We start from the raw sequence: 24,997 nt of genomic DNA, 5'->3' as shown, positions 1-24,997 counted from the left end.
TTCCAATAAAGTTGGTGTGATGGAGCCAACTTTATTGGAATTAAGATAAGTAACCAGTAGTATTAACACATCACTAGATTGTAAAGTACTGTATATATGGAAATCCTGTAATTTATGGATACATGAATTTGCTCATTTGCAACTTTTGAAAACATTTACTATTGTGGAGTTTTTTTCTCCACTTAAATTTACATAAATTGATATTAATTGAAATAAGAGCTTCTTCTTGTACCCATTGTGTTACACAGTGAGTGTGAAGCTGTGTTTTGGAGTTTCAAATTAATAATAATACACGAGCTTGAGTGAATCAATATTAAATTTTAACTGCCAGACCATTATTCTAACTTTTGGAGATCCCTTCTTATCGTTTCTACTCCCTCCAAGGTATCCACTCTATTGGCTATCTTCGTGTCATCCGCAAAAAGGCAAACCTTTCCTTCCAACCCTTCAGCAATATCTCTCACAAATATATTAAACGAAATGGGCCCCAGCACCGACCCCTGATGAACCCCACTGCTCACCATCCTTTCCTCCGAGCGGATTCCATTTACCACCACCCTCTGCCACCTGTCGGTCAACCAGTTTTCTATCCAGTTCACCACTTTCAGTCCTAAGTTCAGTCCTTTCAGCTTATTCACGAGTCTTCTGTGGTGGACAGTATCAAAGGCTTTGCTGAACTCCAAGTAGATTACATCTAGCGCCCGGCCTTCTTCCATTTCTTTTGTCACCCAGTCAAAGAAGTCAATGAGATTCATTTGGCAGGATTTTCCTTTGGTAAAGCCATGTTGCCTCAGGTCCTGTAACCCGTTGTCTTCTAGAAAGTTAACTATCCTTTCTTTCAGCATCGACTCCATTATTTTTCCTACCATCGACGTGAGACTTACCGGTCTGTATTTTCCCACTTCTTCCCTGTCTCCACTTTTGTGAAGAGGGACCACATCCACTCGTCTCCAATCTTGCGGAACCTCTCCCTTCTCTAAAGCTCCCTCAGTATCCTGGGATGTATCCCATCCGGCCCATAGGTTTGTCCACCTTCAGATTCTTAAGCTGTTTATCATCTTTCTTCTGTAGATGGCGCAGTATCCACTCAATTCCCAGATATTCCTTCGGCAGCCAACCGCGGTCCTTCACCAGGCTTTTCCTCCGTGAACACCGAAGAGAAGTAATTGTTTAGCACATTCGCTTTATCCTCCTCACTCTCCACAAAACCATTCTCATTATCTTTCGGTCTTGCAATTCCATTCCTTTCTTTTCTCCTTTCTCCAATATATCTGAAAAAGGTCTTGTCACCTCTCTTTACATCTTTAGCCATTTTATCTTCTGCTCGCGCTTTCGCTAGCCATATTTCTCTCTTCGCTTCTTTGAGTTTAATCCGATAATCTTTTCTGTGATCCTCTTGTTGTGTTCTTTTGTATTTCTTGAACAAAGTCTCTTTTGCTCTTATTTTTTCAACTACTTGGTTGGAGAACCATATAGGCTTCCTGTTTCTCTTGTTTTTGTTTACTTTCCTGCGTAAAGATCAGTCGCCATATTTATAACAGCCTTCAACTTTGACCACTGATGTTCCACTTCTCCAATGCCTTCCCACTCCAACAGCTCCTTTTCAGATATTCCCCCATTTTATCAAAATCAGTACGTCTGAAATCCAGTACTTTTAGTTTTGTGCGTCCACACTCCGCCTTCGCCCTTATATCAAACCATATCATGTCATGATCACTATTACATAGGTGGGCACCCATCTGGATATTAGAAACACTTCATTCGTGAGCACTAGATCCAGCATCGACCCTTCCCTCGTGGTTTCCATCACCATTTGTCTGAGCAAGGCACTTTGACAGGCATCCACAATCTCCCTACTTCTTTCCAATTCCGCAGATGGGACATTCCAGTCCAGTCCACATCAGACAAGTTGAAATCTCCCAACAGTAGCACCTTCCCTTTCAAACCAATCTTTTGAATATCCTCTATCATATCCTTGTCTAGCTTCTCTACCTTAGGTCTGTAGATAACCCCTGTGTGGATACAGGTTCTATCTTCTCTTTCCAGGACGATCCATAAAGCTTCTTCCTTTCCCGCATTTCAGTCGCTCTGATATTGTCTCTCACATACAGCACCACTCCTCCACTCCTTTGGCCCTCTCTATCCTTTCTAAAAAGATTATAGCCCGGTATTGTCACATCCCATTCATGGGGCTCATTGAACCATGTCTCTATAATAGCAACAATATCCAAGTTTTCTTCAAACATCAGGGCTTGCAAGCCTTGAACCTTTTTACCTAGATTTCAGCCTCTCAGGGAGGCTGTAGACTCAAATTTCTTGTGGAGTATAGACTGAGTCTGGGGGATGCTGTGGATAACAGTCTTTTGGGGCCAATTCCCCCCACCCCCACTCCTTTAGAAACAGACTAAAGTGCTAGGATAGGAGTCTGCCAGTTAGAGACCAGGTGTGCTAAACCCAATGTCACCAGGTCCTTCCCCTTCCTTCCTCCACCCCCCCCCCCCCCTCAATCCTTGTGGGGATTGTGGCTGCAGCACCTATTGTCCTCTAGAAGCTGGCTAAATTTCATTTTCAGTTTCAGCACTGAAACCGGACCGAAATCCAGGTTCAGGTTTCAGATGAAAATGCCTGTGTATTTTCATCTGAAAGCTGAAACTCACCTCCCCCCCCCCCCACCCCATCCTATCTGACCACCTATAGACTTTCTCCGGGCCTACCTTAGAAAGCCATGGTGTGGTGATCTAGTAGCCTCTTCAGGGGCAGAAACAAACCCTTCACATTCCTACCCTATGCTGCTGCTCCTCCAATGCAATGGCTTCCTCTTTTCCTTGATGGAGAAGTGAGGAAGTTCATGAAGCCTTCATGGGAACTCCATCCCAGACCAAATCTGACATACTTACCAGAGCACCTGATCCTATCATCAAATAGCGTTTGGCCTGTAGTCACCTAAGCTGCCTTCTCCCAAGCTACATGCTTGGATTGCTGGGGTGCTAAATGGCCAACTCCGGCCTAGACTCAGAACTATGGGTTTTCCACCAGGACTACTAACACTTCAGCTGCTCCAGACCACAGCTCCTCTCCCCACATATCAGGTTCACCTCTGTAGTGCAAAATAACCAAGCAGGGGACTCCCTACCCATTCCTTGTAAGAGACAGCTGTGAAAATCACATGTGCAGACACCTTCCAGTCTCCCTAGAGAAAGCAAGAGATACTGGGCTAATAGAAGTTACCATGAAAGGAGTCTGAACCTGAAGAGACATATACAGTGGTGGAAATAAGTATTTGATCCCTTGCTGATTTTGTAAGTTTGCCCACTGACAAAGACATGAGCAGCCCATAATTGAAGGATAGGTTATTGGTAACAGTGAGAGATAGCACATCACAAATTAAATCCGGAAAATCACATTGTGGAAAGTATATGAATTTATTTGCATTCTGCAGAGGGAAATAAGTATTTGATCCCCCACCAACCAGTAAGAGATCTGGCCCCTACAGACCAGGTAGATGCTCCAAATCAACTCGTTACCTGCATGACAGACAGCTGTCGGCAATGGTCACCTGTATGAAAGACACCTGTCCACAGACTCAGTGAATCAGTCAGACTCTAACCTCTACAAAATGGCCAAGAGCAAGGAGCTGTCTAAGGATGTCAGGGACAAGATCATACACCTGCACAAGGCTGGAATGGGCTACAAAACCATCAGTAAGACGCTGGGCGAGAAGGAGACAACTGTTGGTGCCATAGTAAGAAAATGGAAGAAGTACAAAATGACTGTCAATCGACAAAGATCTGGGGCTCCACGCAAAATCTCACCTCGTGGGGTATCCTTGATCATGAGGAAGGTTAGAAATCAGCCTACAACTACAAGGGGGGAACTTGTCAATGATCTCAAGGCAGCTGGGACCACTGTCACCACGAAAACCATTGGTAACACATTACGACATAACGGATTGCAATCCTGCAGTGCCCGCAAGGTCCCCCTGCTCCGGAAGGCACATGTGACGGCCCGTCTGAAGTTTGCCAGTGAACACCTGGATGATGCCGAGAGTGATTGGGAGAAGGTGCTGTGGTCAGATGAGACAAAAATTGAGCTCTTTGGCATGAACTCAACTCGCCGTGTTTGGAGGAAGAGAAATGCTGCCTATGACCCAAAGAACACCGTCCCCACTGTCAAGCATGGAGGTGGAAATGTTATGTTTTGGGGGTGTTTCTCTGCTAAGGGCACAGGACTACTTCACCGCATCAATGGGAGAATGGATGGGGCCATGTACCGTACAATTCTGAGTGACAACCTCCTTCCCTCCGCCAGGGCCTTAAAAATGGGTCGTGGCTGGGTCTTCCAGCACGACAATGACCCAAAACATACAGCCAAGGCAACAAAGGAGTGGCTCAGGAAGAAGCACATTAGGGTCATGGAGTGGCCTAGCCAGTCACCAGACCTTAATCCCATTGAAAACTTATGGAGGGAGCTGAAGCTGCGAGTTGCCAAGCGACAGCCCAGAACTCTTAATGATTTAGAGATGATCTGCAAAGAGGAGTGGACCAAAATTCCTCCTGACGTGTGCAAACCTCATCATCAACTACAGAAGACGTCTGACCGCTGTGCTTGCCAACAAGGGTTTTGCCACCAAGTATTAGGTCTTGTTTGCCAGAGGGATTAAATACTTATTTCCCTCTGCAGAATGCAAATAAATTCATATACTTTCCACAATGTGATTTTCCGGATTTAATTTGTGATGTGCTATCTCTCACTGTTACCAATAACCTACCCTTCAATTATGGGCTGCTCATGTCTTTGTCAGTGGGCAAACTTACAAAATCAGCAAGGGATCAAATACTTATTTCCACCACTGTATGGGTCTGAGCTCAAAGTACAACATACAGGTCCATTGTCCTGGAACCTAGGACCTGCAGAAAGGACCTTTCTCAGGGAGGACATGGAAACAGGAGATGTGGACACAGTGAGGTCTTGAGCCTCTACTCTCCTAGGCCACAAGACCATGTTTTCCTTAGGAGATAAGAGGGCTTCCCTGTGCTCCAGAGACCAGGAAGGACAGAATTGTTTGTCATGATAATTGTCAGCGCAGGGATTCCACATGGCTACTGTCAAACCCTCCTGTGCTGACTCATGGTAACATAGTAAATGGTGACAGATAAAGACCCATAAAATCGTTTACAGACTCAGATCTTTCTACCATGGTGGTCTCTGAATGCTGTACTTCCCTCTAATTATGGTTTTACGTAAAGACAACTCCTCATAGGTGACCAAAACACCTTATTCTTCCCTAACCAGGAATAGAATATAAAACCCTTGGCCACCTTAAGGCTAGAATCAGGTATTGCAGCTGAGAAGAGCCCATCTCCAGCTGTCAGGTATATCAGGAAGCACTTTGAGGGGGGGGGGGGGGGCGATGGACTGTGACCACCCAGGAAAACAGGATCCAAGAAGTACCCAGAGATCAGGCCTTAGAAAATAAGAGTCACCAACTTTATTTATTTTATTGCTTTTGTATCCCACATTTTCCCACCTATTTGCGGGCTCAGTGTGGCTTACAATACATTGCAACGATGGAAGTACAATAAGTTATTACATGATTATGTGGCTTACAATACATTGTAATGATGGAAGTACAATGAGTTATTACATGATTATGGTTACATTATGAGGAGTTGAGTTGAAACAATGTCCAGGTATCTCTCTCCCATACAACCTCCTCACTGAGGAATCCCTTTCTGAGGAAAGGAGCTCCCTCTGTCTGATGAACTATCTCCTTTTGCCCCAGTCAATGGAATGCTCTAGCACTCCAAACTTTACCAGAACCAATCTGTGGTTCCTTCCAAGCGTAATCTAGTCTTTAAGGTACTCTGAATAGCTTTACTTGTGTAGAAGAGCAGAGAGCCAGATCTGTAGGCTGTTCCCGTCATTGCTTCCCTAACTGGACTCTGACTTGTATGCGACATCAACTGCTAAAATACTAACTCACAGAGAACTGGAGCTGTGCAGGTTATGCCATGAGAAAAACATCACCACCATGAAAGAAAAGAGGGAAAAAAAGAGGCACTTTTTTTTTTTTTAATGGTGGCAGTGTTTTTCTCACTAGTAGATGCTATGCCGAGTGGCAGAAGTGATCCATAGGTGCTGGTATCTGGGAACAAAATTTGCTGATTCAATATAGGATGCCAACGGAAGTATGGAGTTAAATATATTACCCCCTGGGGCGGGTCCAAGATGGTGTAATCAGAAACACTGCACAATAAGTATCAGAGCTCTCTCTTACTAACCTGACGATTCTACATTCTTACCTTGAAATGGAGAAGAGAAGGGAAGACCAGAACATCTCCCTCTAAGTCTGGTCCAACTCTAGTACTTTGCCAGGAAACACTGGAGGTATTCCGGACCCGCCTGGCAAGCTGTCTGGTTGTTCCTGCCTCAAATACGACACCGGGAGATCTGGATGAGCACAGCATTGAAACAGTTTCCCCTTAGCCCCCAAACCTAGGACAGCTCCCCCACACCCCAGAAGTGAAAAATGTGATGGTGCATGTGATAAATTAAAGAGTAGCAAATCGCTTGGACTGGATGGTATACATCCCAGAGTGCTGATAGAACTGAAAAATGAATTTGCAGAGCTATTAGAAATATGTAATTTATCTTTAAAAGTCAAGCATGGTACCAGAAGATTGGAGGGTGGCCAATGTAATGCCAATTTTTAAAAAGGGTTCCAGAGGTGATCCAGGAAATTATAGACTGGTGAGCCTGATGTCTGTGCAGAGTAAAATGGTAAGAGCCTATTATAAAGAACAAAAATTACTGAGCATATGCATAGGCATAGATTAATGAGACAAAGCCAACATGGATTTAGTTAAGGGAAATCTTGCCTCACCAACCTACTACATTTCTTTGAAGGGGTGAATTTAAACATGTGGATAACGGTGAACCAGTTGATATTGTGTATCTAGAGTACCTCATGAAGAACCCCTAAGGAAATTAGAAAGTCATGGGAGAGGATGTAGTGTCCTATTGTGGATAAAGAACTGGTTAAATGATAGAAAACAGCAGGCTTAAATGGTTAATATTCTCAATGGAGAAGGGTAGATAGTGGGGCTCCCCAGGGGTCTGTGCTGGGACAACTGCTTTTTAACATATTTATAAATGATCTCGAGATGGGAATAACTAGTGGAGGTAATTTAAATTGGCAGAGGACACAGTTATTCAAAATTGTTAAATCACATGAAAAATTGCAAGAGGACCTTATGAGACTGGGAGATAGGGTGAGCAAGTGCAAAGTGATGCATATAGGAAAGAGGAACCCAAGCTATAGCTACGTAATGCAAGGTTCCACTGTAGGCGTTGCCGCCACCCAGGAAAAGATGTAGGTGTTGTCGATACATTGAAACCCTCTGCTCAGTAGCGCTCTAGAAATGTTAAGTAGTAGTAGTAGTAGTGTGCAGCTGCGGCTAAGAAAGCAAATAGAATGTTAGGAATTAATAGGAGAGGAATGGAAAACAAAACTGAGATTATTATAATGCCTTTGTATCGCTCCATAATTTAATGAGTGGTTCAACCATGTACAACCATAAGGTGTGAGGGGAAAGTCCCATAAAGCCACTTGGACTCAAGAACTGTATAGTGTCCTTGACGTGGCAGATATAATCATAGACAAAAACCCCGTCCACCTCGTGTTATTTTTTTGTTGCAATTTTTTATTAATTTTTCTGTTATGTCATTTTGTATAGATATTATTTTGTTAAGGCAGGTAAGACAAGTCATATATCTCAATAGTCTGCAAATTGTCCGTACAAGGAATAAAACAAGCACAAGGAATGTCAGCACAAGTAGAAGCTGAGGAGCATAGAGCTTAGGATTTAACAAACTTTTTAAAATCCTCCCTGAGGTTATTACTCAGATTAACTCTGGTGGCTACGTTCACTTTAGAAATGGAACATAATTTGGTGCCGTGTTTATTCTTCAGACACATGCAAGAGCAGTTTTTGGTATCTAATATTCGTGTATTTCCTAATTTATCAAAGGTAATGCAAAGGAGGAGACAGGAATTCTTGGCTTTAAAACCAAGAGCTCTGGTGTTTGGTACTAGCCTATCATTAAAATTTCCTTATAATTGTTCTATTCTTTTAGATGGTAATTCCTATTTGGTTTTTTGACCCCAAACAGCTCTTAGACTTTATATAGAACAAAGAGGATACGAAGGCTTTGGGTATTGTTCCACAGATTTGAATGCTGGTAATTTGGCTGCAGGTTTAGTCAAGAGTTATTTTTCTGATCTTATGTATTAACTAGTAAATCAGGCCCGTTTCTGACACAAATGAAACGGGCGCTAGCAAGGTTGTCCTCGGAGTGTGTATGTTTGAGACAGTGTGTGTGAGTCTGACTGTGTGAGAGAGAGAGAGTGAATGTGCGAGTGTGTGTGTGTGAGAGAGAGAGAGTGAATGTGCGAGTGTGTGTGTGTGACAGAGAGAGAGTGAGACTGACTGTGTGAGAGAGAGAGAGTGAGTGTGTGTGAGAATGAGAGTGTGTGTCATGGGCCTCCCTCCCTCCCTCCGAGTTCCAGGGTCGTCCCCCCTCCCTCCCTCCCTCCGAGTTCCAGGGTCATCCTCCCTCTCCCTCCGAGTTCCAGGGTCATCCCTTTCCCTCCCGCCCTCCGAGTTCCAGGGTCGCCCCCCTCCCTCCCACCCTCTGAGTTCCAGGGTCCCCTCCCTCCCTCCGAGTTCCAGGGTCGCCCCCCCCTCTCTCTCCCTTCGAGTTCCAGGGTCGCCCCCCCCTCCCTCCAATTTCCAGGGTCACCCCTCCCTTCCTCCGAGTTTCAGGGTTCTAGGGTCGTTGTCCCTCCCTCCCTCCCTCCCTTCCAGTTCCAGGCGCACTCACTCCAAATTGTAAAAATCATCTTCGCACGAAAGCAGCATTAAAAGGCGTGCAGCCTCGGCCCTTCTCTCTGTGTTAGCTCTGGTCCCGCCCTCGTTGCGGAAACAGGAAATGAGGGTGGGACCAGAGCTAACAGAGAGAGAAGGGCTGACCGTGCACGCCTGAGGGCGGCGACCTGGGGGGGGGGCGTGGTGTTGCAGCGAGGGCGGCAGGGGCAGGGCCTCATGCTGGTGTCGTGCTGTTGGTCAGTGCTGCGGCTGAAGTACCCGGAAGTACGTGACGTCGGTTCAGTAGATGGAGCCTTACAGAGCGCAGGAATGCTTCAGCCACGGTCCACGGAGTCAGCTTCAGAAGGTTGGAGGTGCGTTTTATTAGATAGGATATTTCTTAAAGATATTTTTTGGACCTCCGCCTTTTAAAATTGTAACAAATGTTTTAATTTTTGGCTGCATATTGTCATACATATTCTGATTTTCCTTCTTTATTTCCTTCACTTCTTTAATGTTGTGAATTATGTATTAAGATTTAGAAATAAAGCATTAAAAAAAAAAAAATATATATATATATATATATATATATATATATATATATATATTTGGGGGGGGGGGGGGTCATTTATTTGTGACATTTATATTCCACATTATCCCAAATATATATTAGTCAAGGTGTCCTCCCCTCCCCTCTGAGGGTGCTGTGCAGCTCAGGGGGCAGGGGAGGACATCTTTACTAATAAGTTGAATACTGTCAGCAATGCTTAGTGTCTTAGTTAGTCCCACAAATGGAATTTTTAAGGTGCTTATGGGTGCATAATTTCTAGGCTTTGGATGGCCAAGTAATAGAACTGGCTCTATCTGATCCTATCCAAGGCTATATCCTCTCAGCTGTTGAGTGTTATCTCATAAACTTTAAGGTTATACTTGTACTTGAGGGTATCCTTTAAGGAGTGGCTTTCCCTGTAATCTATGCCCACTTTTCAATTGGTCATAGAACACAGTTTTGGGAAGTCTGCTGTCTAATGGAGTGGAGGAGTAGCCTAGTGGTTAGAGCACCGGTCTTGCAATCCAGAGGTGGCTGGTTCAAATCCCACTGCTGTTCCTTGTGATCTTGGGCAAGTCACTTAACCCTCCATTGCCTCAGGTACAAACTTAGATTGTGAGCCCTCCTAGGACAGAGAAATATCCAGAATGTAATTCACCTTGAGCTACTACTGAAAAAAGGTGTGAGCAAAATCTAAATAAATAAATAGATAATCTTCTATGCTGGAAGTTTGGCACCTTGTAAGGACTTACGATGACAGCTACTGGCTTAACACAGATTTAAAACAGAGACAAAATACAGTTCTGTAAGGAGAATTGGGGGATTTACTAAACACAGTGCCTCCAATTGTGCGAGCTTTTTTAATCTGTCCACACAGGGGATATCAGCACAAGTAGGAACTGAGAAGAATAAGGCTTTGGATTTAACAAACATTTTAGAATCTTCTTGAGGTTAATACTCAGAGGTTAATGCTGGTGACTAAGTTCAATCATAGCCTAAATCAGGTGTCCCCAGTGGCCACAGTCTAGGTTTCAGAGTTTCCACACTGGCTATGTATGATATCTGTTTCCATGTACTGCCTCCAAGAGCATTCTGAGCCAAAATCGTGCCCTGTGTGACATGCCCCCTAGTGCCCTCCCACTCTTCACCCACTGTGCCGCTACCACCACAGGGGAGATGGTGGATGAGAAGCCACCTTATTGCCCCGTCTCCCTTGCACCCTTTGCAGCCATACTGCTCACACAGCCCTCAGGATGGCCCTGACTACCTGCTAACATTTTCTATGTTAAAATGGAAGCAAAGACCATATGACCTACCCAGTCTGCCCATGCATACAAAGATCTCCCTTTCTCTCCCTTAGAGATCATGGGCTTGTCCCATGCTTTCTTGAATTCAGATACTGCTTCTGCTACTTCCACACATCCACCATCCTTTCCTTAGGTTGCTCGAGTCTACCGTCTTTCACCACCTTATGCCCCCTTGTTCCTGAGCTTCCTTTCAATTGAAAGACTTACCTCCTGTGCATTTATGTCACTGAAGTACATAAATGTCTCTACTACAACTTCCATTTCTTATCTTTCTTACAAAATATACATACTGAGATCTCTAAATCTCTCCCCATAAGTTTTGTTTTTTGACAGACCGCTGACCATTTTAGTAACTGCCCTCTGGAACAACTCCATCCTGTTTATATCTTTTTGAAGGTGCAGTCTTGAGAATTTTACACACAGACTTATACAGAGGCACTATCACCTCCTTTTTCCTGCTGGGCATTTCACTCCCTGTGCACCTAAGCATCCGTACGGCTTTTGCTGTCACCTTTTGGACCTAGTTGGCCACCTTACAATCATCAGATACAAACACCTTCAGGTCTGTCCCCCAAACACACACAAACTTTTATGCTTAGAAGTACTATACCAGTGTTCTTCAATGCAATGCCCAGGGGCCAATGGCAGTTTTGGATACCTTTGAGGCAGTAGTCCCCACCATTTGTTTGTTATGGTCCTGTTGTGGCTTGAGCAGTGAGCTCTTGTGCCCCGACTGAACACAGTGAGTTGAGTCGCGCCGCGCTCGGTCAGGCAGCCGGACAACCCCTAGCTTCACCTGGGAAGCGACCACCGTTCCCCAGGGGTTGAGCCCCCAGGTGCAGGTGGCCACCAGGACTTTGGGAACTGGACGGGGTTGGGCCGCCCAGACCAGGCTAGAAGCAAGGCGGGCGAAAACTCAAAGGGTGAGCCGGTACAGTCCAGAGATCAGGGTAGGCAGCAAAGCAACAAGTATCAGGTTCAGTCCAAGGGTCAGGGCAGGCAGCAAAGCAACAAATATCAGGTCCAGTCCAAGGGTCAGGGCAGGCAGCAAAGCAACAAGTATCAGGTTCAGTCCAAGGATCAGGGCAGGCAGCAAAGCAACAAGTATCAGGTCCAGTCCAAGGGTCAGGGCAGGCAGCAAAGCAACAAGTATCAGGTTCAGTCCAAGGGTCAGGTAACGGTAGGAAAGTAAAGCAATGGAGTGCACAAGAATGAGCACCAAACCTCTATAAGCATAGAAGCCGAAGCAAGGTGTGCAGGGGACTGCCGGCCTTAAGTAGTCCCCGCATCAGCAGTAACCACGGGCAGGTGAAGAGAACGCTCCAGATTGGTGCCTACAAGGGAAAAGGTGGAACCTTGAGAAAGGCGCCCAATCCCGTGCAATCAGGCCAAGTGAGCTACCCGCACCGGAAACCAGCGTGGCTGGCCACCGCACGATGGTCGTCCAATCAATCAACTGGACCCGCGCCCACGGCCGGAGCGACATACCCAGCCATCGAAACTGGACCCCACAAGACTGCCGCCAACAGCCCGCATGGCTGGCCATCGCCGCTGGGACGAGGCTCGGTGGCGAATCGGCCGCACGGACTGCAATTCAGATGAGGGACGTAACATTGTTTTTCTTTTTCCACTACTCTGCCTCTCTACCCAAGCATGTGGCAGAAAGGGAAAGGGCTGCATATTTGATGGACAAGGTATTTCTCAGTGGAAGAGAGTGCATTTTGAAATACCCATCTCCTTGAGGGTACCCCCAATGAATAGTTTGAAGGTGAGCTGGAAGGGATGATGTCATTGACCCACACTGGTAAGCAGTGTCACAACCCTTTATAGGAAGATATGTGGTAGCTCTCCTTTAGCTCATTTGGATCCAAAGTGGTTCTGACTTAAAAATTAGTGAAGACCACTGCCCTGTACTGTACCATTCCTTTAAGTTTTTGCAGCCCAAATGCATGACACTTCACTTTTTAGTATTAAATCTTAGCTGTGAAAGTCTAGGTCATTCTTCAAGTCTCACTACATCCCTCCTCATGTTATCCACACCTTCCAGCAGGGCCGTGCCAACACGGTAAGCGGGGTAAGCACCGCAGGGGGGCGCTGACCTCTAGAGGGCGCCACCGCGGTGCTTACCCTCGCCGCTTACCTCAGCTCCACGCCACCCTGGGGGCTTTTAAATCTTTTACCTCCGACGGTCGCAGCAGCTGAACAGCATCAGTGAAAGCGCTGCTGATGTCTCCAGCCTTCCCTTTGCAATCGCTCATTCGTTCCCTCAGTGTCCCGCCCTCACAAGGAAATGATGTCAGAAGAAGGCGGGACACTGAGGGAACGAACGAGCGAGCGCGAAGGGAAGGGAAGGCTGGAGACGTCGGTAGCGCTTTCACTGACGCTACTCAACTGCTGCGACCGTTGGAGGTAAAAGATTTAAAGCCCCCAGGGCGGCGCGGAGCTGAGGTAAGGGAAGGGCAGAGAGGGACATGGATGGGAGGGCAGGGCCCAGGGAGAGGAGAAATTGCTGGAAATGGAGGGGAGGTGAGAGAGGGGAATTGCTGGATATGGATGGAGGAGGGAAGGGCAGAGAGGGACAAGGATGGACATGGATGGGAGGGCAGGGCCCAGGGAGAGAGGAGAAATTGCTGGAAATGGAGGGGAGGGGAGAGAGGAGAATTACTGGATATGGATAGAGGAGGGAAGGGCAGAGAGGGACATGGATGGGAAGACAGGGCCCAGGGAGAGGAGAAATTGCTAGAAATGGAGGGGAGAGAGGAGAATTGCTAGATACGGATGGAGGAGGGAAGGGCAGAGAGGGGCATGGATGGGAGGGCCTACGGAGAGGAGAAATTGCTGGAAATGGAGGGGAGGGGAAAGAGGAGAATTGCTGGATATGGATGGAGAAGGGAAGGGCAGAGAGGGACAAGGATGGACATGGATGGAAGGTCAGGGCCCAGGGAGAGAGGAGAAATTGCTGGACATGGAGGGGAGAGAGGAGAATTGTTGGACATGGATGGAGGGAATGGAAGACAGAGGAAGAAGATGCACATGGATGGAGGGGAAGAGAGAGAGAAGAAATGCTGGGCATGGATGGAGAGGAGGGAAGAGAGAGGAAGGAGATGAGATGAGGGAAAAGGAAGAGAGGAGAAAAACTGCACATGGATGGAGAAAATAGGCAGAAGCTGGATCCACTGGACAGTCAAGTCTGCGGAGGACCCAGCTTTTACTTATGGATATAGAGCAAGAAATGAAGAAGAAAGTAGGAAAGTAAAGCCGCACTGAACCTGCTATCGAGCGGGAAAGAGCAGGGTATAAACGCCACAAATAAATAAATAAAATAAATAAATGGAAAGGAAGCCCTGGAAACGGAGTTAAGAGGACAGATAGCAGCTGAATCAGATACTGGGCCAGCATGATCAGAAAAAGAAAGTCACCAGACAACAAAGCTAGAAAAAAATCATTTTATTTTCATTTTAGCGTTTGGAATATGTCCACTTTGAGAATTTACATCTGCTATCTTATTTTGCAATGTATAGCAATTTGTTTCTAAGAATATTGCTGACAATTCCTGTCAGCGTGGCAAGTGGTGAGCGATCATTTTCACAGTTAAAAATCATAAAAAATTATTTGCGATCAAGTATTTCACAAGAAAGGCTTGTAAGCCTTGCCGTGATTGCTATTGAAAATGATATATGTGCCCAGTTAGATATCAAAGATTTAATTACTAATTTCATGAACATGAAAGCACGAAAAGCTAAGTGGTTGTAAACCCTCTATTTGTTGAGCAATCCCACAACGATGCACTCCATCTTTCAGCTCCTATTTCCTTTGCATCTTGTGTCACACGGGGGGGGGGGGGGGGGGGGGCGCCAACTGATAGTCTGCAGGGGGGCACCAGAGACCCTAGGCACGGCCCTGCCTTCCAGGGTTTGCATCCTTGGCAGATTTTGGTATCATCCACAGAGGCAAATCTACCCAACAACCCTTCCACAGTATTGATTACAATAATGTTAAACAGAAATGCTAATGCCAATTCAGAGCAAATGCCATTGTCACCTCCCACTTAACTAGTTTCTAGCTCAGTCACTTTAGGGTTCATACCAAGGGAGCTTAGTTTATTTATTATAAGTCGCCTACATGGAACCATGTCAATGGTTTTGCTGAAATCTAAGTATACCATCACATCTAGCGCTCTCCCTCGATCCAATTCTGTGGTCACCCAGTCAGAGAAATTGATCAGATTTATCTGACCTTCTAGTAAAATCATGCTGCCTCAGATCCTGCATTCCGGATTCCAGAAACCGCACTGTCCTATGTATGCAACTATTCCTTTCACATATTTATCATGAGATTCTATATATCACTCCAAGATTTCCACGTGGAAATTGAAGCATATTCCATAACAATACGCATAAGCTAATTGGTTAGCAAGCTAATCAGTGCTGATAATTGGATGTTAATTATCAGCACTAATTGACATTAATTAGAATTTACACACAGAACTGTCTAAGTCAGTGATGGCGAACCTATGACACGCGTGTCAGTACTGACACGCGTAGCCATTTTCGGTGACACGCAGAGAAGCAGCGGAGTTCCTTGAGCGCGACCTCCCTCCCCCGGTGAAATCACCCCCCCCCCCCCCGGTGCATGTTTACCCGCTGGAGGGGGGTGCCGTGTGCGCTCCTATTGGCTCCCTCCCTCTGCCCCGGCTCCTGCACGGCCGTTAGGGGATCTTTGATCTCACTTCCGGCCGGCGGAGCAGAGAGCAGCGGAATGCCGTGGGGGACGCATCTCTGAGGGCCCTGTGATCACCATTACCCGCAACCATCATCCAATCTACTGTTCTGGGGTGTCGTGGATTTGTAATTGACCATCATTACTGAGATAGGTGAGGGGGAGGCTGGGAGAGGCGAGGGCATGTGCTATGGGTGCCGTTTCCCGCCATTAGAAATAGCGGCAGCCGTCTTAATTTACATAAGGTGGTCAGTTAGGCTAGTTAACCCCTAATTGCCTGCAGGGCTAACAGGCTATCTATAATTCTATCTTCTGTCACTGCCCCCCTGATGGAGAACCCAAAAAATAAAAAACCAAGGTTAAGTAAAGGAAGTGGTAGTAGCAGTAGCCGACCCTTTCAAGAGACATGGACCGAGATGTATGGCATTATAGAAAAAAATGGCAGATCATTTTGCGTTCTATGTACTGAAACGATAGTAAGCAGAACGTGGAATATAAATAGACATTTTGAAACTAATCATTCCCAGCTCTTGAAAAAAAGTGAGGATGAAAGGAAGGAATACATTTCCAGGCAGCTACACTTTTATAAGAGCCAATCTAATTCCATCCTTAAATTTGTAAAAGGTTCTACAAATTTAACATCTGCAAGTTTGAGCATTGCTCACTCCATAGCTCAGCATGGAAAAGCACTCAGTGAGGGAGAATTTATTAAAGAAACTCTCCTAAGATGTGCACCAGTTCTATTTCACGATATGCAGAATAAAGATGCAATTATTAAGAGAATATCTGAGTTACCAGGAAATTTGGAGTGCCTGGATCCGATTACCAGACACTTTTAGCACCCTGAAAAATATAGCAATGGCTTTACTCACAATTTTTCCCTCTACATACTTTTGTGAAACCTTATTCTCAACGTTAAATAATATCAAAACCAACAAAAGAAACAGATTGAAAGATGAAGTTAGTAGCGCTTGCTTGGGCTTGAAGTGTACAAAATACCAACCTTCAATTGAAGATTTAGCCTATGAAATTCAGCAACAAAAAAGTCACTAATAGGCAGATTAGTTAAAGAATTCCCCCTCCCCCTCACTTATCTTAGTTCACGGCACCCCACACAAGTTAAATAATATCAAGACCAACAAAAGAAACCGACTGACAGATGAACAAAGAAGTCACTAAGCAGGTAAGTTAAATAATTAGGTTTTGGTTTATTAAATACAGTTATATATTACAATTATACATTTTTGTTATTTAAACTATAAATATCGCGAAATTATGGTTTTTTTCTCGAAGTGACACACCACCCGAGTTATGCTCGGTTTTTTGGCGAATTTTGACACACCAAGCTCAAAAGGTTGCCCATCACTGGTCTAAGTGTATCTTGTAACATGCTGTGAACATGCTGTGCATAAATTCTAAGTCTCATAGTTGAAAGGGGGCATGGCCATGGGCATTTCTAAAATCTATGCGCATTGTTATAGAATACACCCGGCTCTGTGGGTAATTTAGGCTTCGGGATTTATGCCAGGTTTTACTTGGTATAATTGGTCGTGACTAAATTTAGTCACATGGACCGGTGCTAGGCATATTTTATAAATTGCGTGGAAATTTGGGCGTATTATATAAAGTACACCTAAATTAAGGTGTACTTTATAAAATGCGGTTAAATGAATTCCATTTCGGTGCCAAATTTTTAGTGATGATATATAGAATCTAGTCCTTAATGTAGAAATCCTGAAAACCCAACTAGGCTTGTTGCAGGCTAAGGCATAGCCAGAATATCTTTTTAGTGTTCCATTAAAATATGGTATATGACTTGAATAAAGATTCTTTGTCAGAAAGCAGAGGATCAGAGTACTTAATAGGGGGGATGGGTAAACCCCTCTCTATTCAGTATGAGGTGAAGCCTGGATGCCAATGTAATGCTCACATTCTCAATTTCTTCCTTAGTTACATTAATATAAACAGATTTATTTCTCCAAAACCTACGAACAAAGTTAAATGTTGCCTTCATTCCCCATCCCCAACAGTGCCACCAGTGACTGGTATCCCTGGTGTCTACCTTCTCAACTCTGCCATCTTCTGCTGATCTGAAATCTACTCTGTTCTTGCCTCTTCCTGATGATCTCTGCAGAGTATCAAAAAATTGTTAAACTGCAGTAGTGAAAATGCAGTCAAACATCTCCCAGCAGGGATGTAGGTTCATTAGCACATATTCAGCTCATTAACAGTCTTAAAAGATGTGTGGGTCAGTATTGAAAGCTGTTAGCCATTATCTCACTTCTTGCCAAAAGATGGAACTCATCACACTGCAAATTGGGAATCTTTAGGACGTTTTCTAAACACTGTCAGAGTGGTACATCCCAAACCATATTCCTTTGAGAGCCACTTAGAAGTAATAAGGTAATCTACTAAAAAAATTTACATCAAAGCCCAGAGCAGAAGGTGGAGCATTGCCAGGCAGAGGGTGGTGTTTCAAGTGGATTACACATTTCTCTCTCTCTCTCTTTCTCTCTCTCTCTCTCTTGGATATTTGGTTTGCATGACCACAGCAGGGCTTTACCAGATCTGCAAATCTTCTGGGGCGCTCTGTATACATTAGACAGACGGGGCTGGAAACTTGAAGACAGGCTGGAGGTCATCATAAAACCAAATTCAAATATTTGTGCTCTGTCCTGGATTTACCTGCTGCTGCCAGCAAAGGCAAGAAGCACAAATGGGGGGGGGGGGGGGGGGTCTGTGAGAGCAGGAAGATGAGATAAAGAGGAATATGCTGACACGCAGATACTAGATCATTAAATTGAAAACAAAATGATTTTCTCTGTCTTTGTTATATCTAGGTGGTAATTGAGAGGAAGGGGGTAAGCGGTTTTGGTTTTAGTCTGGGGGGGGGTTCCTTTATTTCCTCTTAACTGAGGAGCCGATGCTCAAATGTTGCCTTTAAAAACCACGTGCGTTTAGATCTGCAGTTGAAGTTACCGATTTCTAAATAGCGAGTGATGCTGAAAGAAAACCACATGTAAATGAGCTGCAAGCAATTTCAGCAAGCAGCTCGATAGGGAAAGCGCCTAACATGCGTAGAACAGGCACTCAATAAGTGTTGATGCTATACACATACCCAAAGGAGAAAAAAAAGCTACAACTGCGTGTGCCATGGACATACCTCCACAACATACTTCATGGGGGGGGGGGGGGGGTTGGGAGGGGGGTTTAGTTCCATGACAACTCTTTTATAGTTTCTTTTTGTAGGGTTCCATGACAACTTTCATGCCCTGGGGGGTTTGTTTATATCTACATGTATGAACTGCGGGTGCGATGGATGCACCTCCACAACATGCTTCAGCCTTTTTTTTTTGTTCCATGACAACTTTTTCACAGTGCTGTTCCATGCAGGACATACGCACATGGCATATTTAACACAGATGCAAATACTATTAAACTATGACAGCAGACTTCTCCGCCGAGAAGTCACCGTCATGACACGACAGCTCCAGATCTCCCAGAAAATTTTGTACATTAAAAGGTAGGCGCTCCTTTCTGTACATCGCTTGGAATGCTCATTTTAATTCTAATCAGCTCGTTGTAAAACATTTACATAGGATTATCATTGGCTGCTGCCATGAATGGTAAGATCAACGCAGAACCCCTTTGAGCATTACTTGCTGAATAACGTGAACTGTAAACTGGTTAGAACCAGTCTAAATTGGATGCTGCTAGCATGGTAAGCTTTGTGCATCTTCCCCTCAGTTTGCAAGTTCTCCCATTTTAATTCTGTCATCATCCCTTCATCCACTTCCTAGTTGACAGTGGCTGTTTGAGTATTGTTTAATCACCTGGGTAACTGTGTCGGCGGTGAGTAGAGCGAAATTGGACCATATTCGGTCAGCAGGGTATTCACCAGGGGTTGGGTCTAGACCATCAAGATAGCAGTAATAGCAGAAGGAGCAGGGAACTAGCAGAGCCGACAGCTGCTCCCTGCACCCCTCCCGCTGCATGCACCCGGAGCGGACCGCAACCACTGTTCTGCCCTTGGTACGCCACTGCTCCAAGGACTGGGGGTGAGGCAGCCTGCCAAAATGTACTAGGATAGTGTTGTCAGAAATCCAGGACTGGCTCAGAATTTCCCTGCAGCAACTGGGCAATTTGGTGGTTCTCCAGCTCACTCACAAACCATTACTAGGCTCTGCACTTTTGCCTGCTACTTCTAGAGAATTGAAATGCAGTGAGAGGGAGAGCAGTAATAAGAAAAGAAGTAAATCTGGGGAGGGGCCACAGCCCACAAATATATGTTTGCCTAGGCCCCACTATAGTGTTAATCCAGCCCTGTTTTGACAAAATGTCATTGACAATGATGTAATAGAAAGTAGGTTGCGGTGCATAGAGTACTAAACAGATATTTGCAAATGGAAGAAAAGAAAATATTTTGTTTGGTCAAGTTACTGTTTATAGGGTATTGACATTTATTTATTTCTGGCATTTATATCCCACATGAGTTCATTGTGGCTTACAATAAACAGTATTGGATACATAAAAAATAATGCATAAGAAAGTAATTTGTTGTAAGAATCCAATTTTGGAATACAGTATCATAAACATACTTGGATAACTATGGATATTTAACATTTAGAAAATCTATTATGAATGAGAAATTGTACATGAAGGAAAGAGAAAGTTAATGGTAAATAGAGTAATAACCAATTCATGTAATAATTAGTTGTTTGAGATATGGTGGTTATTTGTGAGGGTTTGTTTGAATAGGAACAATTTGAGGATTTTGCAGAATCTAGTATATTCATGTATATTTCTTATTTTGTGTGGTAAGGAGTTCTACCATTTGGTTCCTAGGTAAGTGAAGTCTGCAGAGTGGACAGTTTTGTAGATCACTTTTTTTGCAATTTGGGAGGTGTAGTCTGAGATAGTTTCTTGCCTCATATATTTAGTGTTTCTTTGAAGTACCATATAGTCTGGAGCTGTGTCATTTAGGATTTGAAAGATAGATAAAGGTACATAATTTGAAGGTGATTCTTGCTTTGATGAGAAGCCAGCAGTGCCGTAGTGAGGGCGGCTGACACCCGGGGCGGGTTGCCGCTGCGCACCCCCTCCCCCCCCCCCCCCCCCCCCGATGCAGCATGGCGCCCGCCCCCCTTCGGGTCGCACCTTCTCCCCTCCGAAGTGCATTCTTACTTGAATTAGGAAGCGAGGGGCGGGCGAGAGGACCGATCCACCCCCGAGTGCACGTCGCTGGGAGCTGTGTCAGCTCCGCTGGTTCCCTGCTCTCTCTGCCCCGGAACAGGAAGTAACCTGTTCCGGGGTAGAGGGAGCAGGGAACCAGCGGAGCCGACACCCCCCCCCCCCCCCCAGCAGCGTGCACCCGGGTGGACCGCCCCATCGCCCCCCCCCCCCCTTCCTATGCCATTGGAAGCCAGTGTAATTTGATTAATAAAGGGGAGGCACTTTCAAAATGAGAGATTTTGTATATGAATCTGGCTGTAGTGTTTTGAGCCGTTTGGAGTTTTTTCAACAGGTACTCCTTACAGCCTGCATATATGACATCACAATAATCAAATTGGGATAATGTTAATGATTCTACCAATAGTCTGAATGTTTCTGATGAGATATAGGATCTGATCCTTTTTAATTTCCAAAGAGACCTGAATGTTTTTGTGATACTGAGGAATCTTGAGTATCAGAAATTAAATGTTTGTCAATAATCTGAAAATTCTAGGTATAGTTATAGTCAATGGCGAATGAAGTGCCAATTGTGAAACTGTTTTGTCGTTTTGGTCTAATAGGTTGGTAATGACCATGAATTTAGTTTTTTCTTTCGTTTGGATTCTGAGGCCCAGGTTTCCATCAAACGTAAGCCAAGTTTTGCCTTTTGTAAGATGTCTTGAATGTTCTTCTTGAAGGTTATGTATATAGTAACATCGTCAGCGTATATGAATGTTTTGAATCCTGCTGTTTCTAGTCTGTTACCTAGTGGTGACATCATTACATTAAACAGAATAGATGATAGTGGATGAGCAAACAAGGTTTCAACAGAGTTTATAGGTTTATTACATTCCTGAAAAGAACAAACCACCAAGCTATATAGATAGGCTGCTGCATAAAGCCCTCCTTGATAATGAGAAGACCTTTAGGTCCCTGGTCCTGAGCTGGAATCCATCGCTGTTCATGGTTCTCATCCCACTCTCTAAGCACTGAGCTACTCCCCCATTCACTCTGTGTGCATCTGCCCCTGATCAGGACACCAGTTAGGATTACTAGATTTTTTAGAAATCTAGAAATATATCACACCCTGCCTGTACCCTCCTCAGCACATGCCCCTCCAGCGAGATATATGTGGTGAAAGAGGGAAAAGTGTGCCACCCACATTCACCCCTCCTACTCCCTCATCTTTCCTTGAATTCACTCTCTCCCCCCCCCCCCCCCCCCAACCCATATTGTGCTTTTAGCTCTTTGGATGACAGACTGTAAGTAGCCTTGCTGCCATCATGACTTATCTTTGTTGTGCTTTTCTCTTGTATTGATTCTGCTTCAAGCCGCTGACACCTGGTACCTTACTTGCTGTTCTTATAGGCATCTTTTGTTTCTCTTCAGGAGGGCACTAGCACTGCATGGCACCTGTACGGGTGAACATGGAATCGGACTGGGGAAGCGAAAACTGCTGGAGGAAGAGATTGGGGAGGTTGGCATGGAGACCATGCGGCAGCTGAAAGCCACCTTGGATCCCAAAAACCTGATGAATCCTGGGAAAGTCTTGTGATACTCCAGAAAAGCGCAACTGTGCTACTCATGTACAAGGACCTGTTTCTCACTTGTCCAAGTTTGGGGGCATTGAGGCTGATATTAGTTAATGCATTAAGTACCTAGGGCTAATTTTCCACAGCTTGTCTAATGTGGATTTAGAAGTCTAGGTTGCGACTGAAAATTTTCCTTAATTTTGCTGACTAAGTTTATACAAACTGAAGTAGGCTGCCTATAAAGTCTCACTATCCTACAGTCTCTCCTCCCCCCTCCCCCACACACTTTTGTAGCGATCTTCCTCCCACACCCATTTCAACTCCTGATGTTTTAATAAGGTGTCCCCCCCCCCCAACTTTCTCCTCCCCCAGAATTCCTGATTTTGAACAAAGACCCCTGGACCCAGGAGCAACATATTCCTGCATTATCATATCAGTATCTTTTGAAATTTGGCATAGGAGCAGGGCAGAGGTTAGAAGTACTGAGCAAGAGAGGGATAGGGATATAGGGGGGGGGCTTTTTTGAAACACTGGCAATTGGGTGAATAATCAGAAATTGATTGTGACATGGAAGGACTTTGCCCCACATACTCTCTCTCCCCTCCCCCCAAATCCCTGCTGTTTGTGCAGAGTCAACCGTGGCTACCTAGGTTTAGATCATTTACTTATACTGTTGAAACTTAGGAATTTAGTTGACTAGTGCTTTCTGAACATAATCCCACTCTGACTGCTATCAGTTTGAGCAGTGAAAATATGTGGCATAGCTAGGTGGAGCCTGGCCCCCCTCAGATTTTGTCCGAGCCCCTGGTTTTGCTGGTGGGGGTCCCCCACCGCCGCCAGCCAAAGACTTCTTCAGCACCGGTCTCCTGCCCCCCCCCCCCCCGCACCACCTCGCTGCTCCCTCCCCCACTGTACCCCACACAGCACCAAATACCTTTGCTGGCAGGGGTCCCCAACCCCTGCCAACTGAAGCCTTCTTCAGCACCGGTCTCCAGCACGCCACGTTCGCTGCCCTGTGCTTTCTTCCTCCTGTCCTGCATGTTCCTTTAAGTGAAACTGAGCATGCTCAGTTTCACTTAAAGGAGTGTGCACAGGATGTATTTCGTGCTGTGGGGTACGGCGGAGGCAGCGAGGAGACCAGCATCGAAGAAGGCTTTGGCTGGTGGGGGTTGGGGACCACCGCCAGCAAAGGTATGTGGTGCTGTGGGGTGCAGTGGGGGGAGCGGGGGGGGGGAGGCAAGGAGACCGGCACTGAAGAAGGCTTCGGCTGGCGGGGGTTGGGGACTCCCTCCAGCAAAGGTATGTGGTGCTGTGGGGTGCAATGGGGGGAGCGGTGAGGCGGGGGGGGAGGCAAGGAGACCGGCGCTGAAGAAGGCTTTGGCTGGCAGGGGTTGGGGACTCCCTCCAGCAAAGGTATTTGCTGCTGTGGGGTGCAGCGAGGCAGTTTGGGGAGGTAAGGCTGGGGGGGAGGCGGCGGAGTGGCAGACTAAAATATGTCGTCCCCTCCACCTCAGGCTCTGGCCCCCTCCACCACGAGGTCTGGCTATGCCCCTGGTTAAAATTTGAGATGTTACAAGGTGGCTGGATTTAGCTACACAGCAGTGGCATTCAACTTAACTTTACAATTAGGCAATTAGATCAGGTTTCTTTTTTTCATTATCCATAGTGAAAAAGGGGCTGTGTGCTTTTTCTCTGGTGAGCAGTCCTATGGTATATAGCATGCCAAACACATTTCTTATTGCCAACAGCTGTATACATGTACAGAATGAAGGTGTCCGATCACATCCATTCCTGTAGCATTCATTATTATCTGAGTTAAACATTGTCCTTTCCCCCTTAATATTGGCAGTGGTATTTTGAATCAGCTGTCCAGCATCTCCCATTAAGCAAGCTACAAATCGACCCGTTCCACTCTGAAAGCTCTGTCCAGTTCTAGTAAATTTACTGTAATAGTGGGCCAGAGTTTTGTGTCAGGGGGAAGACTTGACTTTTCTATCCATTTAATCAAGATAACTTAGTAATTTTCAGTCAGCTTTTCCTTTCAAATTAGCAAACATTTAATGGCTTTTATAATCATCATGATTCTTCTAGAAGGATATTACTGTACAACATAAAACTATGTGCTACTAAATCAAGATTTGTTTCACTAAGACAATTTAGGGCTGGGGCAGAGTGGTGGTTAGCACTGGGTGTATTTGGCAACCTAATGATAAGAACATAAGAGTAGCCATACTGGGTCAGACCAGTGGTCCATCTAGCCTAGTATCCTGTTTTCCAAACAGTGGCCAAGCCAGGTCACAAGTACTTGGCAGAAACCCAAATCATGGCAACATTCCATACTAGAAAGCCCAGGGCAAGCAGTTGCTTCCCATGTCTGTCTCAATAGAGACTATGGACTTTTTCTCCAGGAATTTGTCCTAACCTTTTTTTTTTTTTTAAACCCATAATCTACCCACTGTTACCACATCCTCCATCAAAGAGTTCCAGAGCTTAACTATTCGTTGAGTGAAAAAATATTTACTCCTGTTTGCTTTAAAAGTATTTCTATGTAACTTCCTCGAGTGTCAAGTGTTTGAACACACGACAGTGCTGCCATTTTCCAAGACTGTAGCACCAGAGGTAGGAGCATGTGGTTTGGGGGGGGGGGGGGGGGGGCAAGCTTCGACCCACTTGGACCATCAGGGTTTTGTTTTGTTTTTTAAGGACGGGAAAGGGGGGCTTTGGGGGCCCTTTTGAGTCACCAGGGTCCTATTTTTGAACCAGTCATGTGAGGAGAAGTCTGTACTTTACCTTAGTTAACCCTTTAGCTCC

The 24,997-nt window shown here is 45.3% G+C and overlaps 1 protein-coding gene across 1 annotated transcript in view; it reads left to right on the top strand.

Moving 5' to 3' along the window:
* The window catches only part of LDHD (lactate dehydrogenase D), a 112,092-nt gene extending 89,085 nt beyond the window's left edge, over window positions 1-23,007 (top strand). The window contains exon 11 of the mRNA XM_030203636.1: window positions 22,044-23,007. Within this exon, the coding sequence (XP_030059496.1) occupies window positions 22,044-22,209 (166 nt within the window). The 3' untranslated portion in view covers window positions 22,210-23,007. The remainder of the gene's footprint in view (window positions 1-22,043) is intronic.
* The last annotated feature ends 1,990 nt before the right edge of the window (window positions 23,008-24,997 follow it).

Source organism: Microcaecilia unicolor, chromosome 5 (assembly GCF_901765095.1).
Source record: "Microcaecilia unicolor chromosome 5, aMicUni1.1, whole genome shotgun sequence".
Lineage (NCBI taxonomy): Eukaryota > Metazoa > Chordata > Amphibia > Gymnophiona > Siphonopidae > Microcaecilia > Microcaecilia unicolor.
The sequence above is the reverse complement of the archived record's forward strand: the minus strand, read 5'-3'. Positions and strand labels throughout refer to the sequence as shown.